Consider the following 27023-nt stretch of genomic DNA (forward strand, 5'->3'; position numbering starts at 1 on the left):
TGCACAGAGTTTTAATTTTTCTTGATTTATAAGTTCAGATTTACCTGACAGAACCCCTGAGAGTTGGGATTTACCGTTGGTGTGAAGAACATTTTTATGTAACACAGTGTTAGGGAGGTGCTGCGTATTGAAGACAGGTTTCCTGTGGGTCTTCTTGGGTGAGAATCAAAGGAATTGAGAGGACAAATTGAAGTAAGAAATAAGTATACAATTGCTCCAGCAGCTGTAGATAAAATGGTCAGCTTGTTCAATGTGTCTAATGAAAAAGAATGTGGTACTTTTCCTATGTCATGAGTTTTGCCTTGCCGCAAACATGATTTTGAGATCTCCTGATTTTATAACAACATACAGGCCCAAATGGTGCTGTTGTCAGCGGAGAGTACCGTGTCAATCACTGGTCAGAACATAAGCCTATTTTTTTTTCTCCCTCCATCACTCTTTTCTTTGTTGGGGGGAGGAGGTGGCAGGGGCTGTTGCTTGTCCTGTTGCAAAGCAAGCGGCCTGCTGAGCAAGAAGTTGGATGGAGGTGCTGCACACCTTTGACTTTGATTAACATTCCAGGCTGGCACTTGGGTCAGCGGTGTTTCTAGGGAGCCTGCCCATTTGCAGCACTTGGTTTTTTGGAAGACTAGGATAAGGCAGTTAAGTACCTACAGTGATTCAGACACAGAGTGGTGGGAGGCTTTTGGTGGGAAACAAAATTTAAGCTACAAATAAATATGCTAGCTAAAGCAGAAGGTTGCTTTCTTGATTGGCACACTTACAAGCTGGAAGACTGTGAAAAACATCAACCCACCAACTGTATACCTCATTGGTTCTTTGCTTTGGGCTTCAGTGTTCTTTCTGATGAAAATAATAATTATGTTATTCTGATGTGGTTGCCAAGCATTCCGGATTCTCACTCCACTTGTGATTATAAATGATTCTGCAGTGTGAACTGCTTTGTCTTTGATTTACTGTTCCATTATATTTGAGTGTTACGTTATCTGTGCTGATTTGTTGTTGTCTTCTCTTTTCAGAATGGACTGCTGAATTATGAAGTATTCCAGACCCAATAGTAGAACATCACTCTGCCACTCACTCCTTTATCTTCTACTGGTTATTTAAATTGGACTTTTAATATCCTACCAGCTGCTCTTCAGACACACATGGTGCATTGTTGCCATTCCCCGGATTGCATCTTTGAAACACAGGCTCTTGGGAACCTTCGGCAAACAAAGAGGCAGCCTCCCAGGCACGTTTACTGGGAGGGTGTCACCCTGACTGCCCTCTAGCTTTGGCTGGATCTGGATTTGAATTCCACCATGGAGCCTCGCATGGAGTCCTGCCTGGCGCAGGTGTTGCAGAAGGATGTGGGGAAACGACTGCAGGTTGGCCAAGAACTTATAGACTATTTCTCAGATAAACAGAAGTCTGCTGACCTTGAGCATGACCAGACCATGTTAGATAAACTTGTGGATGGACTTGCTACCTCTTGGGTGAACTCTAGCAATTACAAGGTAAGCTGTGCTTTAGAAGGCACTCTGATAGGTGGCTGGGTTGCTTTGTTGGATCAGAATTGGTCCTTAGAAAAAAAAATCCTTTGTGAGCAATCAGCTTGATTCCTTGGCTTCCTATAAGACACTCAGTCAGGTTGTGGCTTTTGGGCATTTCATTGTACAGCGAGTAGAGATTGCTTTGATTTTTGTTGGAGATAAAAAAGTCCTTACCGTTAGCACTTTGAGCGAAGGCCAAGTGAACAGATAAAGAGAAGCTTTTGTGTTGGAAAAGTTTACAGGCATGTACAGCCTTAAAGTTAAAAGTGAATATTGTGTCTTACAGCGAATGGGTCATAAGACCTTGGTGAGTGGCCCTTCAAGAATAAGAAATGTCCTCACTGATTTTCTCTGGGGGGTGGAATTGGCAATAGGATGTGGAGCATTTGACCGTTAGGTCACTGTTTTCAAGTTGGCCCAGATACCTGGCCAGAAATAGTAGGGGTTTCCGAGGACTCTGCTGCGACCTGTGTGTGACGGCCTGGAGGTGTACTCGGGCTCTGAAGAGCAAGGCTTTTATGTGCCGCGGCCGGATGCAGGCGGGGACCCATGACCCGAATGAGCTGGAAAGGGTGACCATACGCCATTCAAGGACCGAGTGAATAAAACCTAAACTGGGCTTGAAGTACAGGATTGTCATTCTCTATCTTTTTGCACATACCCCTTTTTAGTTTGCCAAGATGGTGGCTCCTTGGGATGAATTGAGGTGCCAATAGGTGCCATAGACATTGTGAAAGGGGCTTACAGAAACAGAGCCTTCTATGCTGTTTTCATTGGCACAGTCTTCTGAGATTGATTTGGACTTGAAAACTGGTGCTTACAGGATTCCTTTGTTTGCTCCAGTATAGACTCTGTTTTCCAAATACATGAAACCTTGGTCTTGTCTAAGAGTCAGTAGGCTTTAGATTTATTACGGGTATTACCTGGGATCCTAATATTTTACTTACAACTGCTTGTAAAATTTATCCTGTCTTTAGAAGCTGGGCCTAAATTCCATTTCGTTAGTCTATTTCTTCATTTGGCTGCAGTTAACAAGTGCTTCTTACGCGCCTGGCATTAGTGCTGGATGACGGGAGTGATAGAGTAGTCGTGACATTTTTGAGGGCTGGGTCACCTTGTCTGTGTTTGAATCACGGCTCCACCATCCTCTCTGTGGGCACGTTAGGATGCATCTGGCTGAGACTAACTGAAAACTGCCAGTTGACTTAAAGTTTCTGTGCGGAGATTGCGTCATTTCCTTTAAGAATTTGAGGAGTTCGCAGTAGTTAAGGCAATGCCCAGGGAAGAAGAACATCTGACTGTGTCTTTACTTGAGAGGAGACCTTTCTCAGAAGCCCCCGGCAGACATTTTTACATCACAATGGCTGTGGGCCTGCCTTAGCCTCGCTTCACTAGAAAATGGACAGGTGTCCATAACTGCTTTCGACTGCCGACCTCCTGTTTTAAGAAGGGGTCCAGCAGCTATTGAATGAAGCATGTGGCCATGTGAAGGAGGGGAAAATACTGGCACAATGTCAGATTCCTATTAGGAAGGAGGAGGTTAGGGCGGAGATCTGGGTAACATGGGTGTTAAATAAGTAACCTATGGAGTCCGCTACACTGAGGGAGCTTTCTTAACCTCTCCAAGCTTATTGCCTCATCTGTAATGTTGGGATGATCGAGTTACTATAAGCACCAAATGAGAGTGACAATAAAGTTATCAGATGCTTGCCACGTAGTAAACGTTCAGACCTCAGCAGTTGTTACCAAGACTTGCTTCTTGTCTTCATGGGGCTCGTTGGTATGGGTGGGGGGACCAGCACTGATAAATAAGCCAGGGGTCATAGTGTGTGAAATAACAGAGATACAGAGAATTCGATGGGAAGACAAGAAGAGAGTAATAACACTGCTAGAGGAATCCAAGCCTTTGAAGATTGCGTAGTGTTTTCAGAATAGCATTTGTAGAGTCACAAAGGAGTGAAAGATTAATACTGACCTTTGTGAAGTAATTTCTAAGAAAGACAGCGTGGTAGGAAAGTCAGGAACATGGAGTTTGCTCCTCACTCTCATGTAACCCTGGACGAGGCACTTTACCTGTCTGTGCAGTGCAGGTGATTGACAGGTAATCTCTGGGGAGGCCTGAAGCTCTAGTATCTTACGTGACTTCATGCAGATGGCTGTGCTGTCGGGGCCATGGTTTGTGGGTCTCGTCTTACACAGTGCTACGGGCGGGAATGGGTGCACAAAGGGGAAGTAATTTTGGATTTCTAAAGCAATAGTACTTGGGTGTTGTGATTCCTTTTCTTAACAGGGAATATAGGGGAATGCCCACATAATGTCCTATTTAAAAAAGTGTTTGCCGGGGCTTGAATCCTTTTACATTTGAGTATTTCTTAACATGGTAAACAAATTTGTATTTGGTACTGATTGCAGTTTAGTAGCTACCATTTCTTGCTTACTTACTATATTTTAGGGATTTTATTTCATCACTTTTAATGTTCGTAACACCCCTGCCAGGTAGATGGTGGTACCTCATTTTATACATGAGGAAACTGCAGTTATCCAGAATTACAAGATAGTTTCTACTAATGATTACGGAACTGGGGTTTAAATATAGGTCTCTCTAATTTCCTAGCCCATGCTCCTTTATAAGAATGGGGGTTAGCAAACTTTCTTAAAGGCCATATAGCAAATATATTAAGCTTGGTGGGCCATATGGTCTTGCAAATATTCAACTAGTTTGGACTATTATAGTGCAAAAGCACCCACAGATAACACATAAATGAATGGGTATGGCTGTGTTCCCAATAAGATTTAATTTACACAAACAGATGGGGCAGTTTTGGCCCATGGAACGTAATTTGCTAGCCTCTGAACAAAACACTGAGAACCTACTATATGTAAGTACTTTTTTTTCAGAGGTGGGAAACATTCGTGATTCTTATGGGAAGAGAGTAGGCCTTATAATTTGCAGGTAATTTAGGTTAAATGGAACGCAGTTTGTTTTTGGAGCATCTTGTATGATATTTCAGGAAAACCTGCCTCTCTCAGGCTCACAGTATGCACTGTTATCTACCTTGATCATCTCCTGTGAGCTGGCTTTGGCTTGCTTGGGTAATAGAAGTCGTCGTCGTGGGGACTGAGGAATTGGTTATTGGAATAATGCCCTCACACATCCAGAATACCACAGGGCTGCTCTGTGAGGGTGCTTTGTAACCCCCCAGCTGGGGCTGGAAGGATTTAATAAGTTTGCTGCATTGTCAGAGTGACCACGGGAGCCTTCTTTTCTAGATTACTCAGACATTACAAATAAAACAACCCAAACAATTGAATATGGCTGCCCTCATTGATCTGCTCTCCCTTTCTTGTTTTTCTTGATTAAAATTTGAAGAAAGTGGAGTAGATTCCTGAATATACTTTCAGGCGGTTTGTTTTTTTTTCCTCTTCACCCTCATGTTTAGGCGAAAAAGGGATGAAAGGTAAGGCTGCCTGAGCTGGAGCAGCTGTGGGGAGTCCAGGGGAGACTTATGCTGTGCAGCTTTCCCAGTGAATCTTCACAATTTTTATTCAGCCAACCGGTGCATTTCCATGCAGTCTCTCAGATGCTCGCAGTGCAAACACTCAACACATTTAGTGGGCTCGGGGAACAAAGAACCTAGTGGGGACCAGGTACTTTTTGTGAATCTAGTTCCACAGTCTTTGCAGTTCCCAAATCCCCAAAGCTCTGAAAACCTAGGCGTTTTCACTTGTCATTTGACGTGCAGTGAACTCACATGGAACTACTTACAGTCTTTATTTACTTGCTTACGGCATGTTTCATTGCAAAAATATTAATATGTTTGATTGTGAGTTGCTGTCCCAGATTCTATTCAAGGAGCTATACATTTCTATTTCTATAACTGCATGCACTCTTTTACCTTTATAAAACCTGCAAAATTATGTATTCCAAAATAGATCTGGCCTTCAGTGTTTTGGACAAGTAATTATGGACCTGTGTTTAATGTTGTAGGATAATAGCAATAACCCAGATGGTTATGGGACATTTACTGTGTACTAGCAGAAAATGTGCTAAATATGTGTGCATTTTACCTTGTAATTACCATATGAGGTAGATATTGTAATCTTCATTTTTACAGATGAGACTGATGCTCAAATAAATCTAGTGATTTGTTCAAGGTAACAGAGCTAGTAGTTAAGGTTTTTGGGACTTGAACCCAGGTGTTTTTATGCAGCCAAAGTTAATTAAGCACCTGTGACGTGGCCACCTATACTGGGGTTAGGATTCCAGTGGGGAAAGCTAAGCCGGGTCCTGGTCCTGGACCACAGTGTGTGGTCACTGCCCGGGCAGCGTGGCTCCGTCTGAATCTACTGTGTGTGGACTGTATCCCCGGGCACTGTTGTCTCAAGGCCCGTGCCATGCTGCCTTGTATTGGAAATTTGTAGGTTCCCTATTCGCCTAGGGCTTCCTTTGTCTCTGCCCTCATGCTCTTTATCGTCTAATTGGGGTGACAGGTAAACAGAAGAGAGGACAATGCACAGTGTAGGATAGGAAATACTAACTATTAAAGTGCATCATAGGAGTGACGATAAATGCTGTGCTGTGGAGAACAACACGTTAGGGTGTGCTTAGTTTGGAGCAGGCTTGAGGGAGGTGGAATTAAATACAGGGCCACTCAGAATCCAAAGGAATGAGTCGCAAAGGGTTCAGAGAAGCCTCTCTTCCTTTCTTAGTTCTCCCTTTGTGGGCAACAGTGTCTGTGAAGATTTAGTCTCTCATTAAGCTTCTGTGCAGAGCGCTGGCTTAGCCCTGCCCTGGATGAGGGGGCAGGAGGGGGAGGTGCTGACAGATGGGGGTTTCCTTGCGTTCCCTTGACCTATCTCCAAAACCCGGGCTTTCACTGGGGTTTTCATTTTCCTCGTGTCCTTGGGAGGAGGGACAGAATAGATGATTGGATTCAGATTAAGTGACTTCTGTTTCTTTTTCTGGCAGTGGGCTTGGTGCTGCCATCAAATGATGAGTTCATGCTTCCCAAGTTTTCCCTGCAGTGTTGTCCTGTTGGTTGCAAAGGGTGAAGTTTTCTGGGTATAATTTTAAAAGGCAGGTGCCTGTCTTGTAAGTGGAAAAACCACTGTGAGCAGTACTAAGCGAAAGCAAAACAACTCCAGGAAAAGTTATTTCAAGAAACTTTATGTGGATGGTCAAATAAAAATGGTGTCCTTGATGTATGTAATTAATGGCATTTCTTTCTACATATGTGGTTGGTTATACACATATAGGTGCAGCAGAGTAGATTGGAAATAATTCAGATTTGAGTATGAACAGTCTGGATTCCTCTCCTGGCTCTGCCACTTAGACTTTTGAGCAGGTAACTTTCCTCGTCTGAAAACTGGGTCTGGTGATAATGACACCTATTACGTAGGGTTTCTACGAGGAGTCGCTGAGCCGTGCACCCTTATTGGACTGTAGCCTGTGGTCGGCGAAAGGAAGATGGTAACGCTGTTATGCAGTTACTGGGCCATTGATGCCAAATCTGTGGCAAGTTAACTTTTATTGGGACTGAGGTTACATGCCTTCCCATAATTCTTGTCGTCCTGTGCCTGAGAACAGGGGCTGCCGATCCTTTGGAATAAGATGTGAATCCTTGAGCTGTGCCCCATTGATAAAGTCCCTGAGCCGAGCCGCAGCTGGCTGAGGATTCTAAGGGTGACATTCAACCTCAGGTAAAAGCCTATCCTTTGATTGAGGACCCCTGTTTTAGGAGGGTTTCACTTGTTCTTTTTATTTTTAACACTTACACTTTGCCTTGTTTCAGAAAACTAAAATTTAAATAAGGATACATATAATACGCACAGAAGAAGTGATAAATTGAATATCAAAGCAAAAAAGAAAAACAGCAGGGGTGAAAACATGGAGGCAACAGAGGGGCTGATGCGTACGTGGTAGCTGGTGTGTACTAACAGCTGATATTTATCAAGTGCTTGCTGTGTGCCCGAAACCATGGAGCGTCTCCCATTCACTGCCCCATTTAATCATGATGTAGGTCCTGTGGTTACTCCCCTTCTGCAGCCGGGCAGACTGCCTTAGAGAAGTGAAGACCCTGCCAAGGTTACCTAACCGGGAAGGGTAAGAGGCAGGACGCTAATCTGGGTAGTCTGCCTTTACAGCACATGTCGGAATCGATAAGCTATACCGCTTCCTTCGTAATGTTACAGCAATGTGAATCAGTCACTGTCGGTGCGTCTTGAAGAGTGTACCGATACCCCCCAGTTAATAGTGACTGCTTTAGGAGACTACATCTTGTGAGAAGTAAGCAACTAGTTTTGTACTTTAATAAAAAACCCAAAAATATGTGCGATCGATGTATGTAAAAAGTTATTTGACTGGTCCTAGTAGAATCATGACCATATGTACTTTAAAAATTTTTTACTTTGGAAAATATTCGACCTACAGGAAAGTTTCAAAAAGCAGTACAAAAAAGTACTATTTACAGTAGCCAAGATATAGAAACAACCTAAGTGTCCATGAATGGATAAGAAAATACATGAATATATACAATGAAGTATTCGGCCATAGAAAAGAAGGAAATCTTGCCGTTTGTGAGAACATGGATGAACCTTGAGAGCATTGTGCTAAGTGAAATAAGACACAGAAATGCAAATACTGTATGATCTCACATATATGTGGAATCCAGAAACAAAGAAACAAACAAAAAAACAAACTCTAACCCCCCCATAAACCATAGATTAAGAGGACAGATGGGTGGTTGCCAGGGGTAACAGAATGGATGAAGGTGGTCAAAGGGTGCAGACTTGCAGTTATTATAAGTTATGGGGATGTGATGTACAGCATGGAGACTATAGTACGACTGTATTGCATATTTGAAAGTTCCCATTACAAAAAAAAATTATGTAGCTTTGTATGGTGATGGATATGAACCAGACTTACTGTGGAGATCATTTTGCAATATATACAAATATTGAATCATTATATCGTACACCTGAAACTAATATAATATTGTGTGTCAATTATACTTCATAAAAAGTGCAAAGAATTTTCATGTGTCACCCAGAAACTAATAGTTGACTACTTGTTTGTTTTATCGTTGTCTTTATATGCATGTTATTGTAATTTGTGAACTGTTTGAGAGTAAATTATATTAGGTTGGTTTAAAAGTAATTGCAGTGTAAAAGGTTAAAAATAATTGCAAAAACCGCAGTTACTTTTGCACCACCCTAAGAGACACAGTGCTCCGTTGCTCCCAAATATTTGTGTGTTTCCTGAAAACAGGGACATTCACTTATGTAATCCTAGTACAGTTGTTCGAATCAGTGTTAGGATTGATAGAGTTCTAATATCTAATCTATGAACCTTACTCACATTTCACCTAATGTTCTTTATAGCAAAAGGAAAAAAATTTTCTGGTCCTCCGTCCAATCCAATCACAGGTTGCATTTAGCTTTCATTTGTATAGTCTTTAACCCAGAGCAGTTCATCGTCAGCCTTAACTTGTCGTTTTTGATTTAATACTTTTGAAGAGTACAGGCCATTTATTTTGGATAGCCCCTCAATTTGAGCTTGTTTGATGTTTCTCATGATTGGATTAAAAGGCTGTGCATTTTTGGCGAGAATACCTCAGAGGTAACGTGTCCTCAGTGCATCGTATCAGGAGGCACATGGTGTCTCCTTGTCTTACCTGGTGAAAGCGGTGTTGGCCAGGTTGCTTCAGAGAGTTGCTATTGTTTTCCTTTCATAATTAATAGGTAGCTGGTGGGGAGATACTTTGAAATTATATAAATATCTTGTTTGTCATCAAATTTTCACCTTCTAGTGTTAGCATCTATTAATGATTTTTGCCTAAAATAACATGTTGGCTGCCAAAGGGTGATTTAATATTTCCATTATTTCTTCTTCATTTATTAGTTGACTCCATATATTTGAAGTATATCCTGTGTCTATTTGTATAGCAGGAGTTAAGTATATATTTTGATGGTTATCCCAAAAAAAAACTGTGAAGAAAGAAAAATGTTTTAAAATAGTCTTATTTAAGTACATTTATATTTGTAAGGAATTTAAGGCAATCTGATAATTTGTGAACATAAAATGACATGATGAAGTTTAGTTTGGATTTCTGGGCTTCCCAGCAGCCAAAGTTAGAATGGAGAAATGGTCAGCTGTAAGTTTTTATAACAATTGTGAAAGGCAAATAATAGCAAAATGTCTTCCTGGATTTAGCAGGATAATATATACTTTACAGGAAGGGAAAAATGCAGAGCATGGTAAATGGATGAAACAGAAGACAGTACTGAGTGAAATTCAGGTTAGTCAGCTGCTCTATTCCTGTAGACGAGTCACCAGCTTGAGCTTGGACTAAGGGGGAAATTGTCAGACGGCATCCAGGATAAAAAGAAAACCAGGAGCTGGCAGACCCCACTGAGTTATCTTTTTAACAGGTTAGGTAGAGGAAGAATCTGTGACAACTGGCATGGCAAAGAATCCAGAGAATTGGATAAAAAGTGGCTTGAAATACAGAATGGGAGGTCACCCTGGAGGAATTTTCTGGCTACAGCTGCTTTTTACATGGGATTTGGGGTAAGAGCAAAGATGGCTGTCCACTGTGGACCAGATAGATGGGTTTACAGATGGGGAGGAAATACCTTGTGCTAGGTTTGATGACTGGCAGGAATTGTGTGTTTAATCATGCTTAAAGGCTCTGTGGAAGAGATGGCCTTCAGGACTGTTCGGGATGAGGGAAGAGATGGCTCAGCGAGCTCCACACAGGAACACGCTGCCGGCCTCACTCATAGACGCAGTGTCCTGAGATAAGCGGCTGGTCCCACGCCAGTGAGGCTGAGCAGGTGAAGGAGCCTGGAGGGCTGGGTGGGTAATAGGAAATGACTTTCGGGGCAGTGGCAGCCATTGAAGGGCCCCTGGGAGAGCACGCACAGCATAGGTGCTACAGACTGCCTGAGGAGTTAGGGGTCAGGTGAAGGTCGTGTGGACTAGGACCAAGGGCAAGTGGGGGAGAAGCAAATTGGAGTAATGACATTAGGGAGGAGGACCGGGTGGGTGTTTTAGTATGTTGGGATGTATGAAGGACGGGTGGATTTCTTCAAGATTTCAGGCTTCACGATACATTTTATTGGTTGTGGGTGGCTGTGTGAAAAGGTGTCTGTGTCAGAATCTTTTCCTGCATGATGCATTTGGGTGTTGTTTTGCTTGATTTGGAGTAGGAATTTTAAAAAAAAAAGCCAAATAATTTTGAGGAACATTTAGAAAAATAACCATGGAGAAATTTTTGTCTTTGACTTCTTAACCGTGGCTAAGGGTCCTAAGCCTTAACGTGCTTTGTGATTTATATACATATCTTGGGGACAGCATTTCTCAAACACATTTTTTGAGGCTGCCTACTTGAAATATTTTTGCAAATGCTGATTTGAAAAATAATTTTGTTTTTATTACAATAAAAGTGATATGCATATGCTGTACAAACAACCTTTGACAACAAAGTTATAATGAAAAATTGAAAACTGCTCATGGCTTTTTGCTAGGAGATAAGTATTTTGTTTAGATGGAGAGAATATTTATGTAAGACTCATCATGCTGCACATGCTATTGTGTTAGCTGTCTTTTTTTTTTTTTAAGTTAAATGTATGTCGTGATAATTTTTCCAAGCCAGTAGAGGAGGTCACTTATGAGTTAATATAATTTTAATGTATTATTTTCTTCTGTGAATAGTTAGTCATTATTTTTTGTCCATACCTCATTGCTAACATCTAGGCAGTTCCTAGATGTTTGGTCCTAAGCAGCTCTGCACTGACCATCCTAGAACACTCATGTTTATGTCCTTTGTGTGTCTCTGCTGAAAGCTCTGAAAGGTTGAATTGATTGATGGTCATTCTCTTGTAGGTTTCCTTTTGGATGGGCAAAAGTTGTCTCTCTTGCTAGAAGCGGTGTTGAAGAGCACTTCTTCTGCTTTCAACCTTTCAAATAAGAGCAAATCTTAGGATGATATTAAGTAAATAATTTTATTTTTGTTAATCTCGTCTCCCCTGTAAATGATTGCTGAAAATAGGTTTTGCCTGGGCTGTATGAAATAGTAACAGGAGGAGGACGTCGTGATACCTCGACAGAGTCCACTTTGAAATGGATTAAAGAAGTTGGGTCTCTCTGTTGTTATTTAATCCCATTAGCTTTATTTTTATTTATTTATATTTTTAACACAGAATGAGAATAATACCGATTTATCTCCTGAGAGAGCTGTGAGGAACAAAACCTTCATAATCCATTCCTCTGGAATGTTCCTTTCTTTTTTTCCAAGTGCTTTCACAGCCACTGTTAACCTAAATGTCAGTTTATCTTAATCTGGCTAAGATGGCAGATGCTAAATACTGTTCAGTAGATAGTAATTTTGGTTCTTTTGGGCAGTGAGGGATCTTTGTTGGGTGTGTGATCTTATTTGGGTCTTCATAGGATTCTAGCCCTACTCGGAATATTTAAAATAAAAAAGCTTTGTGAAGAAAAATGACATAACCTTCCTGATCATGGTAAGCAAGTCAGATCGGCTTTGTGCTGAACAGGAACTCAGTTTAAATCACTTTAAGCTGAAATGGGCATTATTGGGTGATCACTGGCCAGAGTGGTGGTTGAGATTACTGTGGAGACAGTGCTGGGGGGCCTTGTGGGGGGCGGGGGGACTTCTGTGTGGCAAGTGCCTCCCTCTTGGACACAGGCTGCTTTTCAGTGTCTCACTCACGTCTTCTGAGACCCTGGCTCACCACCATAGGAAAGAATCTCTTTTCCCAGCTTCGAGTAAGACAACCACAAATCCCCCCCAAAATCCTCAAACCGCTGACGCGTTCATTGTGGCCAGGAAGGTATTGCCGTGCAAGAGGGCGGTGGTCCCTCCGCTCAGAAAACCTCATGTCAAGCCATGGAGTAAGGGGATCCTCCCCTAAAAAATGAAGTCCTGGCTGGGGGCAAGTGGCCCAGCTGTGACCACTGGGGGAACTAGGAATGTCATGGAACTTGTCTGACATTGTTTGAGGGGCTGCAGTGGGAAGGCGCAGGTGTTTGGGTCAGAGGCCCGAGTTTACATCCCAGGCCTTCTGCTTATTACCCGTGTGGATTTAGGCGCGCCCTGAACCTCTGCCTCCTGGGGGGAGGAGTGAGCCACCTGAGACGGCCGTGGCTTCCACAGCGCTGGGCATGGTGTGGTCTCTGTGTGTGTACCTTCACTTCTTGTCTCTTCTCGTGATCGTAGATTGTTAGGACTTTCAGCTCGTCCTCAAGTGAGCTTTTCTATTTTTCCCAACCCCTTTACATGAAGAACGTAGCTTTAGTGATTATTATACTAGTTTTTGGAATCCTAGTACCAAAATGCCAGGATTTTTATGGCTATAATGCCATCCTTTGTATTTTAGAAATTTGAAATCCGAATCATTTATGTGTGATGTACGCAGAGTTCGTGCTGCTTTAGCATTTCAGATGTGCACTTGCCACTTGCCCGTTCTGTTTAAAACCATTCTTGGGTATGTTGTTATAACGAAGGAAGTGGGAATTAAAACTAGTGAAGTTGAGCCTCTTAACGTTTATTCATCACTTGTATTTTTCCGAGAGCTAGTTTGAGCCCTTTACTTCTTTTAGCGCTCCCAAATGGAGTAGTTTTAAAATTAGGGGGGAAGAGAATTAGGAGGAGGCTGTGGTAGGGGTGTAGGAAATGGAGAGCCTGATGTCCAGCCCTCCCCTGCATCTGGGCCACTTCCTGTGAGCAGGGCTGCTGTCCCTGCTCTCGTCTTTTCCAGATCTGTTTTCTCAGGGCCGGACCTTTTCTCCCCAACGATAACATTTTAGCCAGAATCGGCCTCCCTGCCCAGTCAGGGTGAACACACTTTGGGAGAAGTATGTTCAGAGCAGGTGGGTGAAAGCCAGTGCTTTTCACAGAAGTATTGCTTGTGGGTTAATTCCATGCCATCATCCCAGCCCCAAGGGGCCATCCTGGCAGTGTTTGGGACCTTGTGCAAATCATCCTGTAATGTGAATAAGGAGGATTTAGATTACAGGTGGATGAGATGTGTGCACGGTGGTCAAGTGCGTACACACCAAGGACAGCTGGCCAGAGGTGGACCTTTTATTGTTATTTGTTAAGCATAGTTATGTTCAAGAAAACTGTATATGCGTCATTTATGGATTGGTGTATGCAGGGGGTTATCTGCTGCTTTGTCGTTTATGCTTGAACTCTATGCCCATCAACCCATAAATGATTCAGACTTCACGTTTTTAAAATACAAAAGAGTGGCATTATACCCATGAAAACACTGGACTTTGGTACTAGAATTCCAAGGAAAAAGTCTGGTGTGGCCTGTACCAAACTTATAATAGACTATTTTTAAAGGGAAGGGAAGCACTATAATGTTTAATTACTGCTTCATTAAGTGTTTCATTGTTGGATTTTTCAAAATAATACAACTGGCATTTAAAAAATTTCTTTCCTTTAAAGACTGCTTTTGAGTGTTAATTCTCTACACAAGTCAGTTTTATTTGTGTTAGGTGTGTGTGTTTACTTTCTGCCCAGGGCTGTTATCGTAAATGAAGAATGCTGTGATCGGCTTGAAGGTGGCAGAACAGGAAGCTATCTAGAACTCAGCATTTTTTTCTATGCTCTGAAGAGAAAACTCAAGTGCCTTGGTAGAAGGATTTATTTTTATAGGCTGAAATCTTGTTCCCTTTCTTAGGGGAAAATTGATCTGTTTCTTTTGTCATCTCCCAAACTAGGTACACCCTGTGTAGGGCCGGGATGCACTTCTAGAAATGGGAACAGCGGCAAAGGAGAACTACAGGGTTTGGTCTCTGTGGAGCCGTGTTCTAGAATCTTACTTTGGCATTTGCTTTTGCCTCCTCTGAAATCGTGGCCTGCTTCTGGCAGTTCTAGCTGTTGTATTTTTATAACTTGCTGGCAAATGCTCCCAGGCTGCAGAGGTTTAGGATGTTGGGGTTTCTGCTCATCAGTTCCTAGCTGATGCTCTTCTTTCCATTTTTCCTTCAAAGGTGGCTTCAGCTTTGTAAAGTAGACAATTTATAACGAAAAAGTGAAGAGCTTGGAATCTGGGGCCAGACTGCTTGGGTTAAAAATCCATGCTCCTTCCCTTACTCACTGTGATGCTGGATAAGTTACTTCACCTCTGTAGGCCTCAGTTTTTCATCTGTAAAATGGGGACAATGTCGATCTCATAGGGTTGTTATGAGGGTGAAAGAGTTCATACGTTGATATGCTCGACACGTCCTTCGTGCTGCAGACTTGTTAGCTTCATGATTGTTTTGTAGCGTCCCATGTGATACTCTTTCCTCATTTCTTCGTGGTGAGTTCAGCACTGTCACTGCCTGCCTTTGGTCACCTTTTATGGATTTAAATGGTCCCAGAACAGTGGCAGAAAGAGAGGCCTCCGAGGAATAAACAGTCTGGTTGCAGAGTAGCCTCATTCAGGAGGCTGTACTTGAGGGAGCGTTGGCTGCGCGTCTTTACAGGGTGGTAGGTGAAAGGTTACCGACCCGGGTCTCTCAGTGCGTTAAATGTGTACTAACATGGATTGTGGGTATATATCTACTCCACCTTTTCTTTCTTTCTAAACTATTTTAGAAACAAATAAGCACTCATCTCTGATGAGCCATATTAGACTCCTTGGGGGCATTTAACCTCCTCCCTCTAATAAAAACCACAAGTTAGAGTGTGTCCAAGCTTTGAGGGGTTGTTTCTCAACCAGGCTGTAGTGAGGGAGAAGTTCCAAGTCATCGTGCATGCATGCAGTTTGCATAAGTGAGCCATGAGCAAAAGGATTTCAGTACTGGAACAGATTGCACTCAGATGAGCATAAGACTGATCATAGTGAAGAACAAAAGGGAGTGCATATGAGCAAGGAAATGCAAGGACCCAGGCGGGAAGAAAGTAGCCTGATGGGAATTGTATGAAAACAGGAAGACGATTTTGCTGCGTAAAGTCAAAGAAGTGTTTGTATACTTTGCCAAAATGAATAAATGGTGATGGAGATTGTGGAAAAGGAATTGTTTGAACATCATCAAGACAGTCACCAGATATTTGATCTCCTGCATAATAAGGAGAAATAATAGTAGGTTTTTATATACTTTATTCTTAAGTCTTACCTCACCTTCCAGAGGTTAGGTAGCCCTGAGACTCCTCAACGTTAAGTCATACCCTTTAGGGCACAAAGCCTTGACTGGACTTTGAATGGAAGCCCCTCAATCAGTCAGGCTGAGAGGTGTAACTTTGCTTTGCCTTGTCATCGCCTTGTTTAGGGAGTATGGTAAGAAAAATAAAGCAAATCTTAGGTTTCCTACTGGGCTAATGGTAGTAGGTCGTGAGTTTAAATTTTCAATGAAAGTAACAAAAAGAAGTTCAATGGATGCTTGGAAGAATAACAGTCTTTTGACACAGGACAGGAAAATGGCTTGGTGTTTAAGGTGAACAAACTTTTCTTGGTGAATAAGAAAAACTTGATGTAAGGATTTTCTGTTCTAATAGCCAGAAGAACAGTGTAGATTATCTTAGAACCAAGTTTAGGAAGAAACCATTTCTTTCTTTATTTCTTACTAAGAATACAAGGGACTTTTGGGAGGGAGAGAAATGATTCTAGGTACTATTTACTAGTACCTGAGATCAGAGGGCAGTAGCTAAATAATAGTGGAACAGCAGATAAGGTAAATAAGCCTTCTTATTTTTAAAGTGAAGGATATGCCAGGAGCAAATTTATGTTCTTTTTTTGGCTAGTTTTGTTTTAATGTTTGATTTGAACTCTGTAAGTTTTTGGCAGACAAGTTCGTTTTATGTTAATTAAAAAAGTAATATGCTCTTGGACTGAGACAAAGGATTGGAAGTTTCTGCTTGTATGTATTTGTCTGGGTAAGCAATTGAAAGTGGGTCCTAAAAGTCTTTGGTTCTGCTTTACATTCCGTCCTGCTGTCCTGGAAGACTTGGCTGCTTCCACTGTCTGGAGTGACAGCAGCCTTTTTTTCTGAAGTGGATCCTTTGCTTTGCAGTCACCTTTGTGAGATGTTGGTGTGCCTGAAAAGAGAGTCTGATGTAGAAATTCAAGGTCAGCTCTCTGAGCCAGCCTTTGCCAAAGCGATATACAGGCAAACAAAATGAATCTTCCCTCTTCACATTCTTGGTATTAAAGGTAATAGATGGCAAGTTTAGGGTGGGAGCATGGCCTTTCATGTCTAAGTGGTTTAAAGGATTTATGGCCTATTGTTTGTTCATTCCAAAATCTTAATGATATGGATGATGTTTTTTCTCAGACAGGAATGTGGCTTTTGGCAGTGACTCTGCATCACAGTTGCTTGAAAATAACCTAGTCCTTTGGAATCAATATGAAAATATGTGCCCTCTGTGCATCTGACATGGGATTATGAAAGAAATGTGTGCATGATGATTCAGAAATCCTTTGAAATTAGAAAGAGTGGTTTTCAAATTCAGAAAATCTCAAATGTCCAGCACTAGGAGAATATAAGATACATGTATGCAAGTATTTCCATGTTTATCCAGAAGATGGTGTATTCTGCAACAAGTGTAATTTATAAAGAGTTTTCAGTGACATGGAGAAATGCTAATGGAATAATGTAGAATGAAAAAGCAGGTACAGTTTATATACAGCAAGATCTCCGCTATGTATAAATGTATAGAAAAAGGATCTGGGAAGAGATATGTAAACGTTAATCTGTATCATGAAATAATAGGCGATAGGTTTTCTTTCTTTGTTCCTGATTTTCTAAATTTTCCACAGTATGCATATATATGGAATTGTTGTTATTATTATTATTTAAACATCAGGAACAGGTTTTATTTGTCACTGTGAAAAGTCTGAATTTTAAACAGATTCTTGAACCGGAGGCTCAGCTGCATCAGCTTGTTTGGCTTTAGCACCTGTCTCATCCCCAGGAGCTCTTCCAGAGCTGCTGCCCTCACCATGAAGCTCCATGAGTTCTCCCTGTTCAGACGTGGGCTTCTTCAGCGTTTTGACTTTTCTAACAAAGACATGATGGAGCTAGATTGGCAAACCTTGTCTGTATCTTTTCCAGTGCTGTCAGGAATCAGTTTACTGACTGTTTCTTTCAGGTCATTTGTCTGCGCCTCTCGGGTCATGATTTCCATCATCTTCTTCAGGTTTGGCAGACTTAATGATCCTGAGCACAAGAGGTCTTCCAAATCTGATTGTTGAGTTTATTTGGTAAATCCAACACAGACTAGATGAAGCAAATAACCATTGGTAGTCTTGACATCAACATGAGCTTCAGTCATGGTCGGCCATTTTTTGACCAGGGAGCACATTTTGTCACAGGTAAGATCCATGCTGTGGAAATTAGTCAGGCAGTTTTTCCCCTGAACATCATCAGTAATTATCTTGAATTTTCTCGGTATAGCCTCATCATTCTGCTGTCAGCTAGGTTCGCTTCAAAAACACGACCCTGGAGACCATCAGATGCAAGTTTGGTTCCTTGAGTTCTCATGACTAGTGTTTTCCCAATATTTCTTATATTGAACATAGCCGGTGCTTTCATGTTGTGCCACTCTTTCTTAGAAAATGTGTCAACCACTGTCTTCTTGGCTCCCTTCTTGCCGACTGCCGTGGTGCTACTCAGCCAAAAGGCCATGTTTTATTTTTCAAACAGAAATTTAAAAATTTTCTACAGCTGCTTCTGAGAAGATGTGGGTAAGGATATGATGGGGGTGATATACTGCCTATATTGTGTGCTGCATGAAGGGGGGAGTTGGATTTGTAGCAAAAAGCAATGCCTTTGTGAGGTGCACAGTTACGTATCTGAAGTTAAGGAGGATTACCAGTAACTTACAGCGGTTCCTTAATTTTACTCTTGGAATTGCGGTAACAATAAAGTAACTTCCATATTTAAATATGGGTTATACTCAAGCAATACTGTAGTTAGGATCAAGAATCCACTAGGCATATCCAACTGCTTCAGCCCCACTTTTTCCCCCGTAAATTTTCATCTAGTTGCTCCAAGTGATTTTTAAAAATCTGTAGAAATGTTACAGCACTTCATACATACCTAAACTGTTTTGATAAGTTTTGCCAGCGAAATGAGCAAATATTGGTATGAATTTAGCTACCCTAATGACTAAATGTACTGTTTTCTACATTTATTTTATCTTTGTGGTAATTGCTGAATTTGATTTTGTTTTTGCATGAGAATTTTGAGGTAGAAGATTGTGAATATGCCACAGTCAAAGGTTCAGAGTTGATTGGAGTTGGAGTAAGCCAGCTCTGGCTGTTTGATTTGATTTCTGCTTCATAGAAGGGGGATTAATTCCAGAGGAAAATGCTTATCTTTCATCACCAAAGCATAATGGTACATGTGGATTTGAAGCATGCTCATTATATATTTCAAATCTTTAGAATGGAGATCTTTTGACATGAGGAATGTCCTGCATCTTCCTATCCCCTTCACTACAAAGCAGCCTGAGTAACAATTATAATTGCCTTAGTGATTGTCAGAGGTGGGGGGAATGGGGAGTGACCACTAATGGGTAACAATTCTTTTTGGGCTGAAGATGTTCTGCAGTTAGATAATGGTGACGGCGGTACAACCGTGTGCATATACTGAAAATTACTGGATCGTACATTTTAAAAGGATGAGTTTTATAATATGCAAATGATATGTCAGTTTTTACAAAAGGAGTGAGAAGATTCCCCATGTGAAGGAATCCCATCCATGTCTCAGGGACCCTGTAGACCAGTCAGTAATTAATTACAGAGAAGCTTAGTCCTGGGAGAACGCAGCATTTTCACAGGCATTTGACATGAGAGTAAAGAAATCCATATGATTTGATGATCAGCCACGTATACTATACTTTCAAAAGATCTATTTCAAAAGGAACATCAGGGGGATGTATTAAGACTGAATTCTGTTTTAAAATTGAAAATGAAACGTAATAGATGTCAATGAATAACTAAATGAAGGAAGAGAAGGGAAGGAAGCACATGAGTTTTGGATTCACAAGAATGAGGGTTTTTTTTGTTTTTTAAAGAAGTAATTGCTTTATTATGGTTTTCAAATGTAATAAAAAAACAAGAGCTTTAACATATTCTGAATGTCTTGTTATGTGCCAGATCTTGCGATAGTTGCTTTCAATATTTTATAGCACTTAATCACCATAAGAATCATATTTTCAACCCCTTTTTAAATTTGGGAAACTAAAAATAAAACATCACCTCCTCCCTAAGAAAAATTACATGAGTGAATGCCTTTATAAGAAGTTCCTAAGATCACTGAAAATAACTTGCCTAATATGTGACTGCCTGCAGATGCCCACACCTTGGTGAATGTCCTTCTGGGCCTTCCCCTGTGCACGTATCACATTAGAATTACGTTGTGTGTGCTGTTCTGCAGCCTGTTGTTTGTTTGTTGCTTTGTCTTACTCAATATAAAAAGTTACTAGAATTATTTTTGTTGCTAAAATAGGGTCATTTCTTTGGCCTCATGATACTCCTTTTTGTGTATGTTATGATTTCCCTAATTTGCCTCCTAGTAGTTTTAGGTTGTTTGCACATTTTCAGTGTCTGAATAGCATTGAGATGATTAGCCATGCGTAAGGGTTGTATCTTTTTTCCAACCTTTGTTATGGATTTTTTTTCAAATATATATACAAGTAAAGAGAATAAAACAATCCCCCCATACCCATCGTCCACTTTCAATAATTATTAGCGTTTTACCATTCTTGTTTCTTCTGTCTTTCCTCCACTGTTTTTCCTCTGGAGTATTTTAAGATATATTTCATTTGTCATATCATTTTACCTGTAAGTATTTCATCTGTATCGCAAATAAATAAGGACTTCATCATACCCAACATGATTACCCAAAATTAACATCATCTAATAACTACTCTACGTTCAGTTATCCTCAGTTCTTTCAAAAATATCTTTTCACAGTTGATTATTTGAATCTGAATCCAACTGATGTCACATTTAAATTTTTATTAAAATTAAGTTTCTCCCCCACCTGCCTTTTTTTTTTATCATATCATTTATTTGTTGAAACTATCATTTGCCCTGTAGACTCTCCCTCATTCTGGATTTAACTGATAGCGTGTTTTGTGCTTTGTGTCATCTAGCATGTTCTATGTCTGGAAAGCTGGTAGATGAGTCTAGAGGCTTGATTAGCTTCAGATTTTCTTTTTGTAACTAATGCTTCTTAGGTGTTGGTGTTTTCATCTGTCCACGTCATGTTATCTGGTTGTCCCACTTCTGGTGATGCTGAGATTGGTCAGGTACTGGCATCAATCCCTCTGTTGTCTGTTTTCCATCCAGCCTTTCACTTAATGCTTTTAGTAGCAGTTGATGGTTATTGCTTAGATTATGTCATTAGATAGTAATAGGACAGTTTTCTCATTCTGTTGTTTCATTCAGTAAATTATTAGCTGTGATTCTTCTGTAAAGAACTTTGCTTCATCAACTATTTGGTTACTCTGAAATAGGTTCTATATAGGAAAGGCAATTTGAGTGTTTTATTTTCTCCTTCCATGTATTAGTTTTCATGAGTTGGTGCTTACCAGCCTCCAACGATGACTAGAGGTCTTTTAATATAACATTCATATAACTAATGAATATGAACGTTTTATGTGTTTAACCTGTTACATTTGAGCATGTTCCTCATGTCAAAAGGGCACAGAGCCAGTTTGAAAGGGCTGTTTCCCAGTCAGGGTGCCGTAGAGACCTGCTGGTTCGCGGTCGGTCTAGGCTGGAATTGTCTGAGACGAGCCCTGGGCATCTTGTCAGACTTGATCTGGTTTCACACCACATTGAAGTGACTTGTTTGTCACGGACTCCCCATACTTAGGAGCTTCTGGAGGGCAGGGACTGCTTTGTTTTGGAGTCTCATAACCCAGTTCTACCCCTGCTAGTGGGTCTGCATCCCCACCCCACTCCACAACATGAAACGAAACAAAAAACTCACTTGAGAAGGGCTCTTGGGGACTTCAGGAAGTCTCCGTTTCCTTTTTTTTTAAACAACCAGTTTCCCCAGTGGTTTTCCAAGAGCTGTTAGTGACTTTCCAATAGTTGACTTTTCGGTGCACTTTGGAGTGCAGTCTTCCTAGGGCTTTCCTTCCTGTGTGCTGTGGCGAAGACAGGTAAACCTAATGGTGGGAATTTGTGCGTAGACTATAGATTTTGCTGATCAGGCAAGCTATAGGCTCACATCATACATTGGCTCGTGCAATTTGTTTAAGAAAAGTGGGCATAGTATGTGGCTAGACACTGAAGCATTGTTCTTTTCTGTCACCTCTACTTTTCCTTGGGATATCAAAGTTATGTGCTTTAAAGCTAGTTCTCTGTATTTTACAGCTATAGCTTTTTCTTTCAGAGCTGAGTTTCTCATTACTTACCTTATGTTCCACAAGTGTTGATCTCAAATCTTGTTTCTTGACCTTCAGGCTAGAACAGACCGCCTCTCCCCCCACTCCCACCCCCCATTTTATGTGCCTTCAAAGCTTTGGCTGTGTTTATATTGTGATGATACGATTCGTGTCTGTCTCAGACCATGTCTACTTTTTTTTTTTTTTAAGTAATTTTACCTGTAACACCCTGCTTAGTGCCTTGGCACATAGTTCTTGCTCGGTAAAATTTGTCTAATAAGTGAAAATACCCCTGAGCTCTCCTGCCAGTGGTATTCCGTGAGATTTTTCCATAGTCAAATGAGAATAACATAAGAGAACGACAGATTGCATAATACCTTGCCATTGTAGAGATCTGTCTGGCAGGGCTTCGGGGTTTGCATTGGCCTGTGTTATGCTTTTAGCAGCGTCAGTCATTTTGCAGTTGTAGGTGGGAGTTTGCACCCGCCCTCTGGTGTTGGGCGGGTTTTAACTGTCTCCTCCTCACATGAAGCCTCTCAGTAGGTTGTGAACTTGGTTTATTTATCGTGGGGATGAGGTGATACTGCTTGAATATCACTTTAGGTGCATGTAACCTTCCATCTTCTTATCTCCTTCCTCTCCCTTCTTCCCTTCTCCTCTGCTGCTAGGAAATTAGACTTCCTTTGGCATTTTAACACTGAATTGTGAACATCTGACTTTGCTCAGCCCCACTGTGGTGTGAAGACTTGGGCAGCTAACTTTACCCCTCTGAGCCTTTGCTGCTTTGCTTCCGTTTGTGAAATGGCGAACAGTCGTGACACCCGCCTTACCTGCTTACACTCTGTATGTAAAGCTGGACACGCAGGAATCATTCTGTTCACTGTCTTTCTCTTATTTTCTCCCTTTTACCTTGTATTGCTTAGATTTAGAATCTGATACATGTCTATGCTTCTGCCTGTATATGCAGTTAGCTTCAAAGCTTCCCTTTTTGTTGTCAGCCTATTGTGTGGCCAAAGTAAATTAGGGTTTCATAGGACAGAGCTACCCATTGGTTGACTGGTTTGTTTTAAAATAATTCACCCATTTTAAAAACTGAGATAATTATAGATTCATGTAAGAAATAATAGAGATCCTTTGTACAAATACTCAATTTTCCCCCAAATGACATTTTGCCAAATTGTGGTGCAATATCGTAACTAGGACGTTGACAGTGATAAAACCCAGCAATCGTCTCAGATTTATGCCGTTTATTTGTGCTCACTTATGTGTGTCCATTGGCTTTTGAACTGAAAATTTCCTAACTCAGCATTTTAGATTTGTGGTGATTGGGTAATGGAGATAAACATCACATTTTATATGAGAGAATTTATAGATTTAGAAGAAATATGATATTTTTCCTTTGAATTCCAGTGAATGTAGTATTACAGACTATGATAATTTTGGGCCATATAGTGTAATAACATTATTTAACACATAAACGATAAAGAACAGAAAACTACTAGTGGAGCATTCTTGGCATGCTAAGGACACTTTAAAAATGACTTTAAGTATACTTGAAAACTGATAACCATATCCCATTGTCAACTTTGTTTACATATTCCTTTGTTTACTAGTCCTTTGTTTAGAAAAGTATGTTTTCATGAGTACTGCAGAGCTCTGGGTTAGTGGAACCTAAACTAGATTTAATATCTCTGGTTTTTCCTTTTCGTTTTTTAATTGATTGGAAGAAGATGGTGGATGGACCTTAGCAGTTCGCTTCCTTCCTTCCCGTGTTCCTGTTTAGGTTTGACGCATGACCAGACACCACCAGTAGAAGTCTGGGGTTAATTTTTAACTCCTAGTATGTCGTTTTGTGACAGAGGATGCCTGGCGGGCTGGAAGCCCTGCGGATCATTAAGGGTTCATTAGATGCGGTCTGCAGCTGTTAGAAAAGGAACAATCAGGCATGTGGGACTCTCCTGTGTTGCTCAGAGGTGGATAACTAGCCACAGAGCTATTTTTCATTTCAGAGAAGGAAAGCCTTTCCTAGCCGAGAGAAATTGCCTTCGTCTTTAAGAAACAATGTCTACTGAGTGGTACACTTAAGTTGTAGTTGACATTTTGGACACACTCATTCCTCCTGCCACCGTAGTAGCCTTTGACGTGAAATAGGAGGGACGCTTTGTTTTGTTAACAAGACTGTGCCATGTGTCTGTTTCCTCCTTCAGAGAGAGAGGAGACTGATTTGCCATCGAGGCTTCTGGGAGATTAGTGCTTGCATTACTATCGACATTTAGACTCTTGGATGCCGCCCCTCACCCTGTTTTCTTTTGTTCTTGAAACTGAAACTCAACAACTACGAGATATTCGTGTTTATCTCCATTTTACTGATGAGACTTAGAGAGGAAATAATTTGCCAAAAGTTACATAGTAAGAGGCTAAATCTAGGTCCAGACTCTGCGCTCTTAACTACTGTGCAGTATTGTCATGACAGTACAGTCTCAGAACAGGATGGGCCATGCGAGCCGCCAGTGCAGTGCGGCATTCAGGACAATCTTTTAAAATCATGACTCAGATTCTGTTCTCAGCTTAGCCCTCTACAGGTCTTAGAATAAAAGGAGAAAGTTTGCCCTGTTGTACAAATCCCTGAGCCCATGGCCTCTCTGTCTCTCGGTGTCTGCCCACTCCCGCTGCCTTTTCCTACGCTCTAGCCACCCTTCGCTAGAACGTGCCCTCTGATGGTCGGTCGGCTTCTCTCAGATCTGTGTTTGAGCCACATGTTAACATTCAGGTCTCGGCTCCTGAGCGGAGCAGTCTCTATCCTCAGCCAGTTACGTTGCCCCTTAAAATTCCCCCCACTTGAATGTATGTTTCCTGATGGCAGAGCACTTACTTGTCTTGTTTAACTATAAATCTCCATTGCCTTAAACAGTGCTGGGGACAGTTGGACACTTGAGTAAACGAACATGAGGGATTGAACAGTTATGTCTCTGGAACGCCCATTGCTTTCCTGAGACCAAGCATTTAGAACCTTCTGGCTTTAAGGATAAATGACACCAGCTCAGGACAGCTAGAGGCTACCTTATGTACTCTATCCCTCCAAACTCTGCCACCTTCCAGACTAAAATTTGTGGAAAGAGTTATCTTCTCCAGTGTCTCAGCAGCAGGTAAAGGTAGGAGAAGACGACCCAGGGCCTGCAAATTACAGAAGGCTTCCTCTGATTTGTTCCTAGGACCCTGGGAAGGAACTCTTGGGCTTCAGCTCAGCATGATGACTGTTATGGTGGCCCTGAGACACCACAAAAGCCTAAACTCGAGACAGAGAATATTCTCTGTCTGAACGTGGAATGTTCAGACATTTGGAAACAGGCCTCAGATACCTGGAAAGACCAGATGGACTCATCCTTTCCTTCAGCTTAGTGCTTAGTGCTGCGGCAAGTCTTCGCGGAAGTTGTGTTCTATTTATTAAAGTAATGTTTCAGTCATTTGTTCTTCTACCTGTCTAGAATACCATGTGTTCCTTATCTGTAGTTTTCTAAGGGTCATTTGTTACCTGAATGGACTGTTCCCATGGCAGGGCTTTGGGCCTGTGAAGGCCCCTCACTCTGTCTGCTGCATGGGTCAGGATTGCCCTCAGGGCGCCACAGGAGGGGAGGTGGGGCTGCCTGACCCTGCTGGAGTCAGGCTGGGCTTCATGAGCCGCCCACCCCTGTCCTCAAGGCCATGAGCCTCAGAGCGCATTCCAAATCAGTGTCAAGTCCTCTGGAACAACCATCTGCTTTGTATCGGGCCTTTTCCCTCTTGGCTTTCAGTGAAAATTTAATACGAAGAAGAGGAAGGCCTTAATCTTTGTCCCTGCGTTGTTGTTTCACTGTGTAAAAGCATGTAAGTCTTAGAAGTTCACCAGTCCTGGGAAGCTTGACCAGTTTACCAACCCCACCTAAGAAGACAAAGAGAGTCACATAAAGGGACATCGTAACTCTTAGCCAAGAAATCATCCAACTCTCGGCAGTATGTGGAGCTCTATTTATTTTCTTTACTAATACCTCTTTATAGTCCAGATTTTTCTTTAGGTTCCTTGGCTTAAATAGGATGGTGATAGGATAACTAGGTTAGAGATTTATTTGCCCATTTCAGTTTTTTTTGAGAAGATAAGATGTGCCTGTTGTTAAGAGTAAAAGGATATTCCTGCCTTCAAATGCGTGATCACGGCGAGTGGATGTGGTTCGTGTTTTATGTGACAACTAACCAGTTAAGGGAGCAGAGTGCTCAGGTCCAGGTTTCTCTGTGGGAGGAAACGAGCAAAAGCTTCCTGGAAGTGGAGGCCCAGGACTGGGATCTTAAAAGACAGACAGGATTTGGGCGGGTGTTGGATAGGAGGCGGTTATCGTCCGCCTGCCTGGTTCCTGTGCTGTGTCTAGCCCAGAGCTGTGCTCTACGGAGGCAGAGAAAGGCAGCTGCACAGCGGGCTCTTTCACTCTCTTTCACTCCGGTCCATGGTAAAGAAATCCATTTTATGTTGCAACCGGCAGGGACACAGTAGTGCCACCGGCGGATGAAAAACCCTTTCACCCCGAGGGAAACCACAGAACACAAGAACACCTCATCTTACATTAAGCCCTAACGTAAATGAAGCCTTGAGTCCTTTTCCTGTGACCTGCTGATTCCGTAATGAAAACCACTCTACCTCTGTTTTAGCGTCCTGGTGCCGGCAGACGTGAAACGACCCTTTAGATCTTCCAGCCATGGGAGGAAACCGATGATTTTCCACAAGAGAAAATAGTGAACATACTAATTATATCTTTTTTTAACCCTTTAAATACCTGCATTACCCTTTATTTAGGAAGTCCGATATTTAAATATTTCAGAAGTCTGTGCTCGCTTATGCTCATCTGAACTCCAAATACTTGATTGTTTTATTTTGTTTCTGAGTGTTCCTGTGACCGCGGTTGTGTAAGATCAGTGCCCTATACGGCACTCTTGTCGATCACTGCGGCTTTCAGGGGAAAGAGGGCGTTAGGGTACGTTGTGCAGTGAGGGATTCTCCTGCCCAGCACATTCGTTATGAGTGTTAATCCTGATTCCTCGGTAACTAGGAGAGATGGATCTGCAAGATCAAAGATATAGGCACCTCTGTTGTTCTTCTTTA

The 27023-nt window shown here is 41.6% G+C and overlaps 1 protein-coding gene across 2 annotated transcripts in view; it reads left to right on the top strand.

The window, feature by feature from the left end:
* CLASP1 (cytoplasmic linker associated protein 1) overlaps positions 1 to 27023 on the top strand; it is a 240411-nt gene that overhangs the window by 33671 nt on the left and 179717 nt on the right. For both annotated transcript variants that reach the window (XM_081051108.1, XM_081051107.1), the window contains exon 2: positions 1020 to 1499. In XM_081051108.1, the coding sequence (XP_080907234.1) occupies positions 1305 to 1499 (195 nt within the window). In that variant the 5' untranslated portion in view covers positions 1020 to 1304. The remainder of the gene's footprint in view (positions 1 to 1019; positions 1500 to 27023) is intronic.

Source organism: Rhinolophus hipposideros, assembly GCF_964194185.1.
Source record: "Rhinolophus hipposideros genome assembly, chromosome: 6".
Lineage (NCBI taxonomy): Eukaryota > Metazoa > Chordata > Mammalia > Chiroptera > Rhinolophidae > Rhinolophus > Rhinolophus hipposideros.